Raw genomic sequence first — 19,466 nt, 5'->3', positions numbered from 1 at the left:
GTGAAGGCAGTAGTGGTGCTGTTAGCTAGCCTGGCGGTGAGAGCGGGACAGCTGACCAGTGTGGGACGCAGGGGGGAGGGGTGCAGTTAGCGTTAGCGTAGCCAGCATAAGGAGAAATTGAATGTAACTGCAGCTGCTGAAGCTTCATAGAGAACACAACACAAGAAGCTGATCCTGTCTCAGAATTAACCCTGGTTTAATCTCCTCACTGACCTGTGTAGAAAGGGCCATGGAAAGTTATAGAGTCTGTGCTACTCCGTATCAGGGAAGTGAGTAATTTGAGCAGGTTGAGTTATTTCAAAATCAATTGTGTCTTTCTTGTGGTACAACAATTTACATTTACTTCAAACTGATCATATAATTTATCATATCATTTCATAATTTTTTGGATATTTTTGCTCATGTATTATTAGTGATCCTCTTCAAATATCCTCTATTTTAAGTACTTTCTGTAAAATCAAAATTTCACATTGATGATGATTTTCTAGTGAAGCAGTCCATATTTTATAAGTGAATATGTCTTCCAAATACTGAAAGTTTCACATCCTTGCAGCTGACAACTGGAGACTGCTGAAAGGAGTAAGGCAGATTGTATTTATTTTTGTGATAATAGTATGTAATGGCATATGCATTATAGATCATAAATTCTGTGTTAAGCTTTGATCCACATTTAAGCCCAAGTATGAAGATGCTATTTTTCCTCCCTTTCCATCTAATAATATAGTCATACTTGTTTTCTTACCACCCTAGGGACTGCAAATGCAAATTAGCTTTGTAGCTATAACCAGGCATATTTACATTTGTTTAATACAGATGCTCATTAAAGGTACCATCTATAATTAGACGTACTGAACCAGCCCTGTTGTAATTCTCACATATCACCACTAGATGCTGTCTACATTACTGCTGTCTGATAGTGGGCTAGCTTTGGCCAAACATACGAAGACCAGAGAGCCCAGGTGAGTCTGAACAAAGCCCAGGTGAGTGGAGGGGTGAGGGAGGAACAGGTTTCACAACTGGCATCTACTAAAAATCAAATAAACTTACAGACTTCAGTTTTAAATACATTATAATGCATTTTAAACACAATATCTCTATGTTTTGTTTTGTTTGTGTTGATAAATTGCCCCGAGACATACAAAAAAGCCTAATATGTCTTCTATTTTCTAAGATTTCATACATACAGTTCTGGAGGTCAGGTGTCTGTGGTCTGTACTCCTTTTGTTTCTGTATTGCAGAGAGATGGAGAAGGCACACATTTAAACTCACTCCAGTGCAGAGGATAGGAGAGCCTCGTTGACCCTGTTAGTCACACAGCACTTTACCCGAGCCAAGTGCACAAACAAATCAGACTAAGAGCTGCAGTGAAGACAGGAGATTAATGCACAGCCCAGAGCCCCAGACCTGCCCTATCTGTTTCCTTACCTTGGTTTAGAAATAATGACTATTTAATTTTACAATAATAAAACAAGTATTTGGCGATTTACAGTGCTTCCAAATTCTAAATCATTAAATATTAAGTGTGAGTCTTAGTAACAGCATTATCTGGACCAGTACATGACAACAACATCCTAATTTTGTATATTTATTTAATTATTTTATTTAATCTTATATGTGTTTCTGCAAGTGAAAATAACATAGCTATTTCAATGGAATGAAAGGAGGAATTGTTATCTGGGAATATGTATACTCTGATTGCAAAAAGGCTATGCCATAAAAAAAAAATCGAATCAGAAAAAAGAAAAAAATACATAGACACACCAGAAACTGTATCACAAAACAATTTAATTTACACATTTTTTTTTTTTTTTTTTTTTACAGTGCACATGACATAAAATCACAGCTGGAGATTCTCAGAACCTCAAATACAAGCTATTAAACAAGGCAGAATAATTAACACATACCAGCAAATACATAAGAAATATTATTACTTTTACATACATACACTGCGATATGGCCGCTCTGCTCCTTATGGCAGAAGTCTGTGTTGGACCCTCTGGAAGTATTGACCTGAATAACTAGAAAAGACCATATGGATTTGCTGCTCAAGACTCTCAAGAAGAACTGCTACTAATCTCAGAGTTTATTGGTCACACAATGTTTCCCACTGGTATTCATTGAGCGTTACAGCATTGGATTGTCTTTGCAAAATGGTCCTCTTGCAACCAGAAATGTCCCTGTATTTTAACTGTATTGATGCTTAAAGGGCCTGTACCCAATTTTTCCCCCATTTGTTTGAGCTAAAATTGTAGATATACTGTTTAAGCAGCTTTTGAAGTCAAAATATGGTGCATGTTGTCTGTATCTAATTATAAAGCATTTTATTGTCCCATAATCAGGAAGTCCACGTGAGCATGCTAGTTCTTGTTAGCTTTACCGCCACAGCAAACCTCTTAGTGCTGTGAAAAGCGCTTATAAACTCATCGTGGTGAATTATTAAGATACTCAGAATGCATAAGGTTAAATGCGGAATAACTTTGCACCACCCCGTGGTTTAAAATGAACTAGTTCTGTTTTTGACCTTTAAAAAGCAGTAAAACATTTTAGATAACAATTTGTGTGGATTTCTGTATACTTTTTGGTACAAGAAGTGATGATAATACATTATATCTGTGCACAGCATGAGTCATGCAACGTGATATAACGGCAAATGATCGTTATTGCTGTGTTTGCCTGATATGTACAATCTCCTGTACAATGAATTCTACCTGATAGTGAGATTATTGGTCTTTATCTTAATTTACAACAGCCCTGTTATACATACACTTCTATGTACAGCCTTTGAAATCATTATCATAATTGAGTGTATTCATAATTCCATGGATTAACCCAGAAAGTTGTATCTTTGACATAACATCTCCAGACCAGATGGCTGCGTCCCTTTGTGCCAGGAGAACGGACAGTTCAACATGTGCTAAGCTGAGTGAAAATGTGTAATATGACAGCTCGTTCCAAAAGATATGAGAAGATGGACTGATACTGTATTGGCGCTACTATATTGATGGATTACACTGGTTCCCTGAGTAAGAAGAATGGAGCTGACAGGTTGACCAAGGCCAAGCAGGAAACAACAGAAAATTTATAGTCAAGTTGTGTGGCAGTGCGTTGAGTATCAGCTGTTGCTAGCATCATTTTTAGACAACAGTAACCATGCAGTGTAACAGTTGGTGATCTATTCATAGATGAAAACGTGACATATGAAAGATAGTCAGTGTGATAGCATTAACAGAAAAAAGGAGTGGAAGTTTAGGTCCTTTGCTGAACTTGGAGTCAGATGCTTCAGTGGCCAACATTCACATAGCATAAATAGTTTAATGTAACAGTCTATTAATATGAATCTATGAATCCATGCGAATGCAAGAAACATTGAAAACATCTGTGATAAATTATTTGTCTGCTTCTTAGCTGCCATGAAGATGGTATTTAAAAAGTCAAGCACAGATTCTGGTCTAATTAAGATGGTTTCACAATAGCTACTGTCCTAGTATTGCGAATAAAAACACAAATGGAGTTTGTGGTTGAGGCTGAATTAACTACAAACTTGTACTGGTTATTAGTGTTAGCCAACAATGACAAAAACAATGTAATCTTGCGCATACAGTTAATCATTTGCTCTGTGCATTGAGCAACGTGACCTCCACTCCTCCTTCACTGTCAATGTGTGAAAATGATGTGTATGGCCTTTAACGGTTTAAGTACCATAGAGACATTCTTAGGATGTCATTTATATAAGTATAATCCTGTTTCCAGTCAGCTTCATCACTCATTTCATTATAATAAAAAACCTGTAACATAAATCTTCATACATCATACACACACTGTTCTTAGGTGAGGTTCAGGTTTTCCGATTGTCAAGGCAGTCACCCTGCTTTCAATCAAGGACATGTGAAAAGTCTATTGGTTGATATGTGGAAGATAACCATTCAGTTGAGTTAAATCCCCTGCACCTGTTCCTCAGTCACTCTCTCAGTTCATCCATGTGGCTGTGTCAGACCCACACAGCTGTGTTGTAGTCAAACAAGGGAGGCATTCTATCCACAGTGCCATTCTGCGGCTGTCTACTGTCCAAGTAAATCCCAGTGAAGGGTTGCTGATGACACTGGGGGAAGTGCTGCTGTTGCTGAAGTTGTTGCCTCTCGAGTTCATTCAGATTGGGGCATGGCCTGCCTTTTCCCTGCTGTCCGTTTGCCCAGAATGGTAAGTAAAAGCTGCCCTTTGACACCTTAGCTCCTCCCTTCTTTGGCCTTTTGAACAAATCGGCCTCTGTCATTTCAGGCCAACCTGGTCGTTCTTTCAACAGCTTGTCTCTATCGGGACGTACACTCCTTAGGAACTTCTTGAAAATGTTTGTAGTGAGCGTGAATTTCCGGCAAAACTCCTGAGATCTGCTTAGGCGCATCTGCTGACTGTCAAGTTTATCCGGCATCCCGTTCCCGTTCTTTGCATCCTCCATCCTCATCTCGTCTTCTTCCATGTCTTCTCTTTCCACTTCTGGGAGGTCGAGCCAGTTCCCTACAAGATCTGCGAAAACATTATCACCTAAAACTAGCGGTTGGCGGTTGCGACATTGGTTCATAAGTGAAGAGGTCCAGTCGCTTGCATCGTCTGCGTTGTCTTGGTTGCATTCACTGTCCATAGATGGTCCTTCTTTTGAAAGACTGTAGAGAATCCCAGGAAGATCCATAAATTGGGAGCGGTGCTGGCTTTTTTGTGAATATGGCTCAGGTGGGGGGTTTCCAACTGTTGGTCCACAAAAGTCCACTTGGGGAGCTGTGTATCCCGACCAGCGTTTTGGAATAGACTCTTGGTTATTTGCACTTCTTGAACTTCTACTACTACCACTGTCAGACTCAAAACTTGACGACGATGTGGTTGAGGTCCCCATACTGCTTCCACTTTGGGACATGCAGTTACTTTCTCTGCTCATTGTGGTGTTTCCGCTCACTAGGCTTGGCACCGGACTCGGGTTGGTTTCTGGCAGCATGCTGTGGTCAAACCTGAGGCCTTTCCCTGAAGCGGTGTCCGGGACGTGTGGTATCCCACGATTGATGGGGCGTCCCGTGATGTCGAGGTTTTCGAGAGCGGTTTGGACCTGGAGGAGCTTGAGTTCTTGCAGAGCTCCCATCATGGAGTTCATCTGAGCGTGTAGCCCATCTCCGGCTTCTTTCATCGACAACTGCAACGAGACACAAAGGAAATATAGATTAGGTTGGAAAGCTAAGACCTCTGATCAGCGAGAACCCATTTCATCCATCAAACTGAAAGACACCCACCCCTTTTTGTAATTTCCCAATGCAATTTGTCTTCCTATCCATAAGATTACTTTTCTACGTTGCTCTACCTTGTTGTTTAATTATGAGTCATGTGCCCCAGTTTTGGATGACATGCCAGAGTCCCATATGGCAAGCTGTGAGGGAGGATCCAACTACTGACAGCTGCAAAATAGACCAAAGCTTCATTTTTTTCAGACTTTATGTAATCTTCCCATCTTAGTCCCCTTTGCCTTTCCGTCTTCATCTCTTTTTATAAGTTCTTTGTTACGGGGCTCAGTGCAGCAGCGGTAATCATAGCCTCTCCTTTTATTCAGCGCCTCTCTCATCTCTTTAAGAGTCAGTGTCATGTGACCTGAGTAACCGTCTTCTCCTGAAGGCAGACAAAACGCCTCCAGGCATCTACTTGACCTTTGCCTCAGCTCGTACAGACCTGATTTAAATGTGGTTTTAACCCAGACTTTCAATCACGTCACATGACAGGTTTGTAGTCATCTAGGATTAATGGGATCTTCAGACAGTTCCATGAGCAAATTAATATGATGATTAATTTACTGCTTTACTTTTACTATTAAACTTCTATCACAAATACATTTTTTACATTTTTGACTAATTACAAAATCCCAAACCTATCTGTAATTTCTGTCAAATGCCATTAAACGCAACACAAGTCAGTACTTTCACGATACAGCTGAATGTACAATGCTCAAATGAATGACAGTTGCTATTAAAAGTCGTACCGTTATGTTGTTTTTCAGCAATACAATATCTGAGGCATTGTGCAATCTATCCGTTATATAGAACTGTCATTCAAAGACAAGAGAACGCCTGCAGATGTCATTACGTGCCAAAATGAGGGAATGGAAAAAATATGTTGTTAAGCAAAGTGTGCCAACAATTCAAACACAACTTGCGGCTGTACTATCAACTATGAACTATCAATCATTTGCCCCTGACAGAAAGATTTACATTCAAAAACAGCAATTTGTAATACACATAAAACCCAAATACTGAAACCCAACTCCTACCTTATTAAGAGAAGTAGTAGAGTAGTAGATTCATGCTCGTCAGTCTAACTCTTATTGATATTCTGCACCTGAGTCTATCACTGTCTCTCACCTTTCAAACCCATCACACAGCCTGCCTCTTTATGTATTGTCCACCAATGACGGCGCACCACTTGACCCCCAACAACCAATCAGTAACGTCTGTCTAGACTTTAATCCCCAAATGGAGGTGATGGGTAGGAGGGAAGGGAGGGCGGGATTTTCAGTCAAGCGGAAAGGCATTAACAATGAGACAGCAGTGAGAGTCGGCCGGGTGTACAGGGGACAGTGGGGAGGGGGTGATGTTTGTATGGGTGTATGAAGTGGGGGTCCCAAGCCATATGTTTGGATGTTCAAGAGGGACTGTTGACGGATTCAATTATATCTGACACCACATGAGGAGGAAATGGGTGGGGTTATTACGGAGTAGTAGTAGTAGTGGATACTTAATCTTAGAGGAGCACTGATTGAACTCTCAGTGGGAAAAGTAGCAGTAAAAAACAACTGACGGACTCAAACAGTGGATAAGCTCTGTGAGAAATAGAAATGTGCTGTTTGCAATTCACAAATTAAATATTTGATCATGAGTTTATCACATTAACTTTTATAATAGGTATGGAGTACATGACTAATTGTGACTGGTCGACTATAAAAAAATAATCGTAGTCTTAGTTTGATAGTCGTAATTGTTATCTGGATTCTACAGACTCTAAAACAGACACGAAAAACAAAAGCAGCTGCATTATTAAATCAAAATGTCAAAAAATAATAAACAATTTCAGATTTTTCTCAATAATACACTTTTTATTTACTATTTGCAAATATTCTCTATTTAGAGGACTTCAGTCACCATATTTTGACATTTATTTGGTTAAAAAAAGAAAAAAAAATTTACTATAGAAATAATTGTTTGTCGTTATCTACTAAAATAATCATAAGTTGCAACCTTAGTACATAGTTATGGTCTGTTGAGTAGTATACATTATGACTTTAATAATGGCAGTCAAACATTGCAGATTTGACATTGTTTTCCTTGCATTAAAATTGGCTTTTGGGTCAAACAAATCAGAATAAAGATGTAATATGTGTAGCAGTGTTATACTGTATCTCATATGAAGAGCTGATTTTCTGGACACATGACAAAAAGATAGTAAATAAGTAACATGATTTTTCACATGGTAAAAACAACTGGGATAAATTGATTTGTTTGTTATTTACTATATTCCAGTCTGCTAAACATGTTTGTAGACTGTCAAAATATACTTAATGGAAATCCTAGTTATATTCTTATTCATTACTGCACCTCTCCTGTAAAGAGGGGCCCATTTTCTCCACTGTAGCATATGGTTGAGTAGGAGCACAGGGGCGTGGACAGCCTCGCATAATAAGCCTATCTCTGCACATGTTGCCCACAAAAGCGGCACTTTGGATCTCTAAATTAGCCCTTCGAGTTAGCTGCAATTACTGCCAGTCCCCTGCCTCCTACCACCTTCCCCATATCCCATTAGTTCCCATGGCTAATCCCGGTTTACCTTCTCCACATCAGAAAGTCAACAATGCCCAAAACATAACAGATCTGTATCGCTGCTATGATTGGCGTTGTGTTGGCAGGATAAGCAGACGGATTACCGCGCTCACACTGAAAGCATTAGAAATGTTTTTGAAATTTCATACCCCACGGAGCTTAGACCCCCTTACAGACTGAATGACAGACACCTGTTTGCACAAGCTCTCCAAAAACAGCCTAATTTCATTTTTGCACGCAACTATTCTTGTGCATTTGCTTGTGGTTATTATCTCATTGTTACTGATTTAACCAATGTTGTTTGTTAGGTTCGTTTGATGATGTTTTTTTCAAAATAGAATGTTTAACAACTCTCAGAGATCATTTTACTTAGGTACTTTTAGGCATAGGTTCAAAACACATATGGATCAGTTGTTAAATACAGATTCCAGCCATTCACTACAACTGTAATTAATACTTAACCTTTGTATAATATCAGGTAGATAAGTGTAATTATGACATGACTCTCAATGGACATAGCATTTACCAGTGTACACTACTAGTACTACTACACTTGTACAACACCCCAGCATTTCTATTTTGAGATAACATTAATAATTCACATAGTGCCCAAGGGATCTAACTCATGTACAAACTATTGTCTTATTATTGCACCTTTACCAGGCCAAATAACCCAAGGCGCTGCTGCTTTGCCATTTTAAACCACTGTGGCCCAAATGTGTCATCCTCTGCTATCTCCATTCAGTGTAGCCTTTTAAAATGAAGATTTAGTTGGCCACAGATGTTGTGGTTCATGCAAAGCCATGTTTTGAGATGGTGCTAATCAGCTGCGCTCTCATTAGGGCAGACACAGAGCACCCCAGGGTCTTGGTTAAACGTAGATGTGAAAGAAAATGCCTGACTTGTCTAATTGAATGGAGGAATTTAAAGAAGACTTGAGGGCTGCAGGGAATCATTGAGAAACAGAGCGGCAGTAATATTTTATGGTTATTTAAAGGTCATAGGCAAAACTGACTTTCTGAACATTTTGCATAGTATAATGTCGATTGCTTATCAAAAAAAGTTGTGTTTTGTTTCATTCACTTGTTTGATCACCCACCCCTATTACGTTATGTGGAAATGCTTAAAGGTGCTATATGTTTGTTTCTATGGTGATGTTTTGACTGGAATATTCCACAGTATCTCAATGAAGCAGGTGGCGCCACTAGGCCAAGTTACAATTCAGATCTGTGAAGTGGCGACCTTGTTTGTACTAAGAGAATTCATGTTTTTCAAGGTATTTTTGGCAATTAAAACATCTGTAATGTAATTAAACGCAAATGCTAGATAAGGCCAACTGTGAAACTTTCCAGGCAAAGCAATAACATCTCCAGGGAGAAGCCAGAAATGTGACATAGTGCGCCTTTAGATTAAGCCAAGGGAAAAAAGCGAACGTTGTTGGATAAAAGGGATTAGCCCACCAAACTGTGTCCAATCCCCCAGCCCCGCTCCTCCTCTGACAACAGTGAAGTCGCCTTCGCAGACATAATTACCAATTAGAGCTCACATACTTCAAAGTAAAATGGACAATGGGTGGCAATCTTGACTTATCACTGAATAGAGGTCTAGTTAAAAGTTATATTCATTCTAACCATGGTCACCGCAACAGAAGTGGGTCATCGCCTGGAGTTATAATGAGTCTGTGAGGACAATACAGTGAATTTGCAGTGCTAGAAATTCTCACAGAAACAATAATTACTGCATATTGTGGCAGGTCTATCTATTGTCCATGCATATTTGGACACCTTAGCCTTGTTTATTCATGTTATATAAATAAACACTACTGCCTCGTTTTCACTGGTTTGCTTTGGAGCAGATCGGTACGGATCGTGAGTGTCATAAGTGAACAGTACCGCTCCATTTGAAGATCTGAAGTGAGCCCTGGAGTGAGAGGGGTCTGGAGACAGAACGGTATGGCTCCAGACCAGGTTAACAACCAAAAGAGAGAATGCAGACATGCTCCGCAAAACAATGCTACCTTGAATGCAACAGTTTCCTGTTAGTTGCAGAAATCGGTGCTATAATTATGATATACAATTTTGATTTTATTCATTAATTAAACATGAGTTATGTTTGGGTGATGTCAGTGTCTCACGGAGCAGAGCCTGGAGCATGGAAACGCAACTCGGCTGGAGGGACCAACAACAAACAGACACGCTCCAAGGCAGTTCCAAGCGAACCATGCCAATGGAAAAGAGGCTTTCGGTATAGTGTAGAGGCCTCACTAATGGTCCAAAATGCCACTTGATATGTCGGTGTGTAGTGAAGTTGTTTAAATGTGGCAAAAAACAATAGCTATGTATGATCATCTGAATGTCTCTGGTGAAGATATGGGATAAAAATGAGGCCATCATGAAGTGTGATCAAGCGCTTGGAAAGCCCATATGCAGGCTTACTCATGGGTAAATACTCCAGGTATGTTTTTGATTTTGATTAAATAAGATTTTATGGTTAAAAGTTCTACAAAGCTTGTGAAATTTTGTGTTGAAAATTACTGTTGATTATCTACAAAAATATATGTTTTTAAATGATCATACTGGAATGAAGACTACGCTTTAGTAATAAAATCCGGTTTGAATTTTTACTATCAAGACAACACTACCATAGACAGTATAGGACTTACAACAGTGAATACTTTGACAGTTTCTCTGAGTGTGTCAATGGCTCCTGAAGGCACCCTTTGACATGTAAGTATATAAAGCTTGCTGTCTGTTCAGATATAAGGCCCTGCTGTCAATGTGGTCTTGTTATTATCAGCTTTGGTTGCGAGAGGGAAAATAAATTTGCCACGCAAACAGAAAGCCTAAGTCAAGTCTGCACATGCCACCACTAAATGAAGTCACTGTCTTTTGAATGTCGCACATTTATGAGTTTGCATGTGAAAAACTCTATTATTAGCTCAGGAACAAACATATAAACAAGCACCATGACAATCCGCAGCTTTCTCTGGGGTAAAAAACGACCATTCATGCTTTATTGGTTCGAAAGGAAATACCCAGTCCAAGTTTATCACACCCAAATAGCCTTCCTGTTTAGAGGAAGCCTTGTCAGTGGTAGCTATAGTACACACCATTGGGCAGCAACTCTCATTAAAATGAATGAGGGTTTGTGCAGGTCAAGGGCAGGTGTAGGAGAGGCCAGGGCTTTTACAGAAGGGGTTGTGTGTGTGAATCTGCCCCAGGACTTTCTATGGGTCATAAATGGTGTCCAGAGATGGAGGAAATAAACAACAGTGGTCAAACAGAAAAGTGACTCTTTGAGGGAGAGGTTACACGCTGCCTTAAGGGACTTTATTCAGGATGGATAAGTGTGATGCCAAAATGTGTGTCCTTGATGGGATAAAAAGATAAAAGGCATATGCAACATTTCTGTTTTATTTTACATCAGCTAAATCCTGTTTTCAGTAATTAACCATGTAATCAAAATACATTTACATTAAAAGTTGTAGGTATAAATTGATCAAAGTTCCAATCGTAACTGACTGAATAATAATCACTTAAATATCAAGCTCCTAACTTTTTAGACAAAACTACTGAACTAAAATAAACAACTAAAATAAAACCACATATTATAATTGCGGATGCTTTTATTGCACTATATAAACATGCAAGCTTGCATCTCCACAAACATGACTCAAACCTCGCCTCCACCTGCTTGTCACCATGAAAACTGACTTACGTTTCATAAAATGTTTCAATATATGGCATAAAATGTAATGTATGGTTTGAACTTTCTAATTCCACAAAATTTTGCGATGTAGTTTTAAAAATACAGAACCCACTTAGGAGATGAAGCTTGAAACCACTAATTAACCCAGAGAGAACCTTTCAAATATATATCACTTTACACGACTAAAATGAGCATGGAGCTACTTCCAGATTCTTGTGCAGTCTGGAAGAATATAATTTATTCACATTCATCTAATCTTTCAGCAATAAATGATGCCCTACTTTCAAAAGTCCAAGAGCTTTTACTTTTCTATCTTAAACCATTTCGGTCAATTACCAAGATGAGGAAGACTCCCTGGCAGTCCTCTGAGCTGGGAGGCTGTTTAATCACTTTCTTCCTGCTAGAACTCATTTAGAAATCGCAGAGTTGCAGACAGGCGGACGAAGACGAGCGTGACAGATGATATTTGGAGATGCCAGATCTGCGATGGACGCTTGATAAACAGTGACTGACGTCAGTTCCTTGCATGTGGGCAGTGAAAGTGCACGGCTAATTACCCAGCCCACTGCTCCGACTCCTGACGTTGGTTTGTCAGATTACAGGCTGTGCCCCCTCTTATTTCACATCAAAATTAATTTAAGATACAGACTCATCATGTGTAGGAAGTGTGTCTCATCTCATCTGAGGTGCCAGGCTGAAGTTCTGCGCATTTCTGTGAGTCATGACATGTTGGTTACAATCTTAACCAACACACTTTAATTGTGGTTTATTTGTTGTTGTTTTTAAGGAAAGTCTCCATTATTAAGTTCAAATAACATGGAGAGAGGGTTTTCGAGAAATTGGCCAGCGTGTTCAGATCTGTACAGGACCAGTTACGGAAACTGTGTGCCATAATGGGTCATGTAAAAACAGCTAACTTTTGGGAAAGGCATACTCCCACAATGATAATGTGATGAGCAATACTATTAGCAATTTCACTTCGCAATTGCAGTGTACTCAAGAATGCAGACTTTTTGAATGACGCAACTGTAATAATCTGAAATTGCGATGTCTGATGTCTATTGACAAAAATAATATGATTTTGGGGGTATTATCTTGACAATATAATGGCCATCTTTCAGAAATTTGCTAAAATATGCCTGGAAATATCTTGGTTGAGGTTGAATGGACAGAAAAATAAAACAAAAAAACACACTTTGCACCCTTACTTGAAACAATATTCATTAATCTGTTTATTTATATTTTAATCAATAGTCTTGTTGTTGCTGTGGTGTCTTTGAAATAGTTGCAACAATTTAAAAACTACAAGTATGGCTGTTTATTTATTTTTTGTTGCTATGATTTTATCCAGGCTTGATCACAATACATCCAATATTAGAATATGAAAGGAGATACTGACAATAACAACATGACGTAAGGGTTGCCACAACAGTGTCACAACACAAACACATGCCTAACCTTAGAAACTATAAATCTTGCACAAACCTCTTCTTTGTCAAACTGGGCAGGGATTTCATTTATGCTCATAATAAACAGACTTTATATAAAGGTTAACGTCTCCGCTAGAACACAATGAGCACCCACGCGAGCCCCACAGCTGCCACCAACACTGGGCTTATTATAGCTTGAAGGAAGGAAGGGCCGACTGGAGGGAGCCAAACAAACAGCTTACAGCAATCCATTGTCAAGTATTATTATTGCTGGTCATAGTGTCACATACATATGCAGCACCAGGGAAGACCGAAGTACACAAACTCCACTGTACTGCTATACCAAGGATACCTCCCATTCAGTCCTTGTTTACATTTCTTTGTGGTTTGCTCTAACTATGCAAGTGTCATCAGAGGTTATAATGGAAGCTCTTGAAAGGATAATATTGCCACAATGAGTAGAGCGTTCATCTGTCTGAGTCCTGTATTCATGGGAAATTAGTGTCGCCATGAAAAACGCATTTCCAACTTGATACTAAGGATAACGCTTGATACAATTTCGGCTTCATAGTACATTTAAAATTAAGATATAGTCTATTACTGGTTGTGATATAGCTTAAGAATATTCTGTGATAGCGCTCAGACAGATGGAGCAGCCTCCCTCTGCCTGTCAGAAGACTAGACTGAAAACCCACTTCTCCTCCCTGGCATTTAATACAAGCTAGACTGAATAACTTGGTGTTTTATTGTTCTTTTCCTATGTATTGCATTATCTGTATATTTGTTTTGTGTTGACTTTTATGTGAAGCACATTAGGCAGCTGAAGTAGTTTTAAAATGTGCTGTATGAAAAAACTTTAATTAAACTGAATAAAGCTGTCCCAAAAGATCCAACTATACCCTATAAGGTTAATAATTTTCAGTATGAATGCGTCTTTTCTAATTTTGATACTAGTTTTTGTATCAGTCAGTATCCACAGCACTAGTCTTCACTCCCATGTCACCTGTCTCCAGTTCATCTGTTCCCTGCGGACTGGGTACACCCCATTGAGGTTTAGGTTAGGTATGAAATACTGTGCCCTTGTATGAACCAATTTATTCACTGTACATACATTTCATGCTGCTGACTTTTCCCCTCCAATATATTCTGAAGCATGGACTCTCAAAGGAAGCAGTTTTAAATGTAATGTCATTGGTTTCTATTACACTTCACCCCACGTGTCACACCAGACTTTCATGCTTTTAACATCAAGTTCAGAAACTATACAATTTCACTTTCTGGTTAATATATTAGTGATCATAAAGGTATGAGTATTTGGTGCAGGTAAATACTGTATTCTCAAATATCATGAGCTCATGCATTCTTACTTTGGTGTGGTTCTGGTATGACAGGAAGCCTCGGGTGATGAAGGGGTAAAATAAATTGGGTGTAAAATGGGTCTAGTGTGAGTGATTTATGCTAATATTTAAAAGATAAGATAGACAGTTCAGAAACTTTGATCACTTTAGATGAGATGATTCAAAACGATGTCAGAGCTGACTTCAAGTTTGCCGTTCTTGGTCTGTCTGCATAAATCATGACTCATACTTAGATTAAAGCAATTTGCCTTGACATTTCACATAAGCCTTTCTCAAACAGCACTTTGTAACATTTGTACTTGAAATAATGTCTTCTAAATCTTTGGCAAGGGTGAAATTCTTGTGGACTTACAAGTACAGTTTTCCTGCATGTCCCGTCTCTCGTAATATTTAAAGGAAAATTAGTTACAGCAACGAATGATTAGTTTGCATTCTTCAGTATTCATATTAGAAAATGGCAAAGAAAACACTTGATTTCAATGTGCAAATAAAATCAAAGAAAATGATATGGAGATTTTCTAAATGAAATCAATAATGAGTATGACATCTACAATAATACAATTTTACAAAGGAAGCAAAAACCGCTGATTAAAAATTTCAAAAAAGAACAGAAACGTGCATTGTTATCTTGCAAACAAAAGTGATATTTGTACAATTTTGTGTCTGGTTTTACAATCAATTAACATTTTGTGCAATACTGAAACCTCAGTTACAACATTTAAAAACATGTTTTATGTCTGATCTATTTTAATAGTATTTCCTGAATATGTTCATGGTGATATCCCAAAAAACTCTGAAATATGCATTTATGTTAATACTACCCACCCCCTTTAATCAGCAACAGAGCAGAAGTCCACAAAACATCATCAGTTACAAAAATATCTGGAGTAAAGTTGTGTGTTATCATGGACCACTCCTTATCTCCTATTTTATTCTTTACAATGAACTCATCTATGCTAATGATTGTCCTTTTCTGAATAGTTTCAAATGATTATGATTTTTATTTTTCTGTTGTTAAAAATTGCTTACTCTATTGAAAATTCAGGTCTTAACGTGGAGTCATATTTCTAAAAAATACCGATACTCAGAATGCATGCAGGTGTCAAGCTAAATGTGTGTTGACAAACCGTTTTTAGCCAAAGTAACATGAGCATAAAAGTGAATACTGTAGTACATTCCGGGTTTGAAATCTATCCATGAGCGCGGAGTCACTGGTGTCACCCCTGTAGGCAGGTTGAAGCAGGACAGAAGCAGTCTAGGGTAATGTCTCGGGACCATGTCAGGTCAAAGGTCACTGGGACAAGTATGACCTGACACTACCCCACACAGACGGACCAACACACAATCACTCTGTCATGCACCACTCTAGCGCTACACTAATATGGCCTACTGACTGAGATACTGGATTTGATAGAAACCCATTTTATTTATTTTTAGACTGGTTAAAGACAGCGTAAAAGAACTGCATGGATATCAACTCATTTTGGATGGGATTACGTATATTTCACGGTAGAGTAACCATTTACTAAACACAGGATTACAGCAACAAGAACAGCCAAAATCAGCTTGCTCACTTTAGTTACTTCCATAGAAAATAAAAATCACTGTATGGAGTAACTAAGATTTTGCTTAGATTGTGCATACTAGGAAAGGTGTCATATATGGACACAATCCCGGAATGACCTAACCACTGAGTCACTGTTAAAAGTAGCAAACACTCAAAAAGCTGAAAATAGTAAAACTTTTGCAGTCCCCCATTCTATTTAAGACTTTTTGAGTAAGTGTTGTGGATAAGAGGCAACCTTTCTTTCAATTTAAAACCTATGGATACTTTTTGAAACCTTTGGGACTTTCTTGTCATGCATAAAAAAAACCAAAAACCCTTCTACACTAGGCATGTGTAGACTTAATGTTTTGAAGACATGGTCTAGTGACCCTATTTACAAAATTCCATGCATTTGTTCATAGCTCAAGTATGGAAACAGTTTTTTCTTACACCAAATCCCTTGCCAATCCATCAGACTTCTTGTGACTCTTTCCTGACGTTGACGTTCCAAACAGTCATTCATTTTCACTCACGAGATCTGAGTTCAAACACGACTGAGCACTGAGTGCCTGGTGCGACCTCTGAATCATGCATTTCTCACATTTTTGCTGCTTTACAAAGACCACAGGTGCAGAAGGTGCTGAATGCTAAGTGCACAATACAAACCCCAACAAGTCTATTAAACTTCAATAAAACATGTCGGGTTTACTGGCATCTTTTGTTTCATTGACTAACAATCGACTATCAGTGAAGTGACGACCTTGGCTTGCATACATGACAGATTGGTTCCATCCAGGGGCCACTACTTGTGCTTTTTAACTGACATCTGCTCTCCTCTGCTTGATCCTCCCGACATGGCACGTGCTACATTTTTCTTCCTATTATGTTACCATACTGAGTAACAGCTACCAACACAGCATGTCCGTTTGGCACAGGTTTCAACTTCTCAAAGACAAATCGAGAAGCCAGGCAGATAGATTGCATTCAGATAACACACTGATGCAAGGAAAAGCTCTGGCTGTTATGAAAATAGAGGGGGTTGAGAATCAGGGCTTTGAAGTTGTATCCAAATATGCTTGTGTGCCAGTTTATGCCGCTGTGGGCTTGTAGACTGTCACTGCCAAATGATTTAGGCATGGGGGCTTAAAGTCACAGTGTGTAACTTTTTAGCCAAAAAATAAAAGCATGTTTTCATTTTGGTTGTGTTTATTGCACTGAAAAACCTGCTTCCTTGCTGTGAGCAGGCTTGCATCTCCACAAACCTGACCTCTTACTACTTGTGTACATGGAAATGCTGTTCACTTTGCAATAATCTTCTATATTATGAAACAAAACATATCTATCTCTGTGGAGTTCTAAAGTATGGCTTGAACTTTCTATTTCCATGGAATCGTGCAGGTTAAGAGACACCTCCAGAGAGTAGTTTTTTCACAAGTACTTAAAATGTAGTCAGGAAAGGCCTTCAATCAAGTACACAATGGTTACAGTAGTTGTTTACTGTTACCATTTTTCAAAGCCCACTGCCACTGGTTTCACTGATTTCATGATTAGTACTAACACTGATACTGCTGCTGTTATTACTAAAACTATGTTCCTATAACTAATAATAATAAAGTTCCTTAATCTTAATATCCACCTATACCCAATGTTTACTCAATGAAAGCCCATATCCTAAGTATCTAAGTATCTAAAAATTGTAGTAGAAAGTCAAATTTATCTTCTAAAACAATAAATCCAATAAAAATGTTTAACAAACCTGTACCTAACCATCTACGCTGTCAAAATATCTTATATGGTTAACTGGGGACAACTGTATAAAATGGAGTCAATGGTCATTTCCTCCACTGTAACTGCCCACTCTGAGGAGGAAGCTATAAGCTCCAGTCTGGTCCAGATGTGTGCACACAGAAGGGGGGTTAATGCATGGATAGCCTAAGCACAGATTATTACGATTTAAAGCCGCATGCATTTGGTTGCAATGAAAAAGGTCAACTACATTTTAGCACTGATGATTAAAATATGCCTAAAACCAAGAGTCAGCAGTCATAAATAATGATGAAAGACTCCACAACTCATAAGCAAAATTACCTTTCTTGCCATGTACACTTCTCTTTCCATAGGTACACTACTGAAGCAATTAATTGGCTTATGGAGTTGAACTAGGTATAATAACATGCTTACATAGGGTGGCTTTAATGTAGGCAACCCAATGACCCGACTATAGATCAGAAATAGGCTATAAATAGTTGACTTCGAATCAGAAACTTTGGAATTTACGCACTGCAAATATTATCGTAAAAACATGAAAGTTCCAATGCCAATTCACGACTCCATGGTTTATTACACACTTGAGCAGCAATAGATTAAGAAGAAGAGCACTTACCACCTCCTGTTTGAGTCGCCTGAGACACGAATCCATGCTTTTGCTCTCCGGCTTGTGAACCTGGCGCTCCATGTTGGTTGTTTCTCCACAAAAAAACAGAAGAATTCACAGCAATGGCTTTTCCAAACGCGCGACCATGACGAAGTAATCACCTGGACGTGTTGACATGGGAATAAAAGCAGACCTGGAAAGCTGTTATCCTGATGTGGAGGAATGCGCACTGCTCCGACGACTCCAGTGATATTCTGTCAAACTGCAAAACGAAAATGGGTTTACTCCAGATTATTTTCTCGTGCTCGGCTAAAGGACACCCAGCTATGGCCAGGCTGCTTGCTACCCGCTGTCTGTGCTCCCTGTGGCTGTCTATCTTTCTCATTCAAGAGCGCCGCTTACGTCGCTCCTCCAATTTCCTCCAATGAGCGCACTGCCCAGGACGCACACGCACGGAGCCAATTCAAATCGCGTCGAGTTATCAGATTACTTCACAGCTTGCAATCATTACGCCAGAGATGAGTATGTCATTCGGTGTCTGGGAATAATTAACTGGGAGATTCCAAAGATAAGAGCGTAATACGAGCTTCTGTTCATTATATGACACGAAAGGCGACTCTGTGCAGTGTCCATGCCAAAAGGGGGACGTTTATAGAGGATGTGTGCAAAAGAAAACATATGTGGAGCGTAAGGGCTGTCTTTAGTTGCCTATGTGGTCAGAAAGGAAACACCTGAGCCCCTGGACTTCAGCAAATGACCCGTGCGTAATTCACAGCAACATGGAGGATGGAAACACTATCACTAAACTTATACCATAACATAAACAACAACAAGAGAACTCTGATGTGAGATTTGACAAATAAAAATCCACAATTGTTGAATTTGATCATTATTTGTCAGGTATTTGCTCTACAAACTTGTCAGATTAATGCTTTTATTCTATCCAAATAACAAGAATCACATGTTTGGGGTTGGATAATTGCACCACTTTCTATTAAATTGACTAAAAAAGTATTTTCCTTTCTATTTATAGCAAAAGACAAAGTTTAAATGTTTCCGCTGCTCATCTAAGCCTCTTCAGATTGCTGGTGGACACTGCCTTATATCTGTCTGAAGGGAAGGGCTAACTACACTGAACCTGTAAACAGCTATTGTCTCCAGTTTCAGCCTTAATGACCCTACTCAACCTTTAATGGCCCTCCTATTGTT

At 38.9% G+C, this 19,466-nt stretch overlaps 1 protein-coding gene across 1 annotated transcript; it reads right to left on the bottom strand.

Annotated features, from left to right (window-relative positions):
- Positions 1-1,767: 1,767 nt before the first annotated feature.
- On the bottom strand, positions 1,768-18,644 carry inka2 (inka box actin regulator 2). Its single transcript, XM_033966788.2, has 2 exons — positions 18,267-18,644; positions 1,768-5,176 (listed from the first exon to the last, which is right to left on the bottom strand). The coding sequence occupies exons 1-2, from the start codon at positions 18,336-18,338 to the stop codon at positions 3,989-3,991; spliced, it is 1,260 nt and encodes a 419-aa protein (XP_033822679.1). The 5' UTR covers positions 18,339-18,644; the 3' UTR covers positions 1,768-3,988.
- Between the last annotated feature and the right edge of the window lie 822 nt (positions 18,645-19,466).

The sequence above is a fragment of the Periophthalmus magnuspinnatus genome, chromosome 5, assembly GCF_009829125.3.
Source record: "Periophthalmus magnuspinnatus isolate fPerMag1 chromosome 5, fPerMag1.2.pri, whole genome shotgun sequence".
NCBI classification, from domain to species: Eukaryota; Metazoa; Chordata; class Actinopteri; order Gobiiformes; family Gobiidae; genus Periophthalmus; species Periophthalmus magnuspinnatus.
Note: the sequence above shows the minus strand (reverse complement) of the source record. Positions and strands in the feature narration are given on the sequence as shown.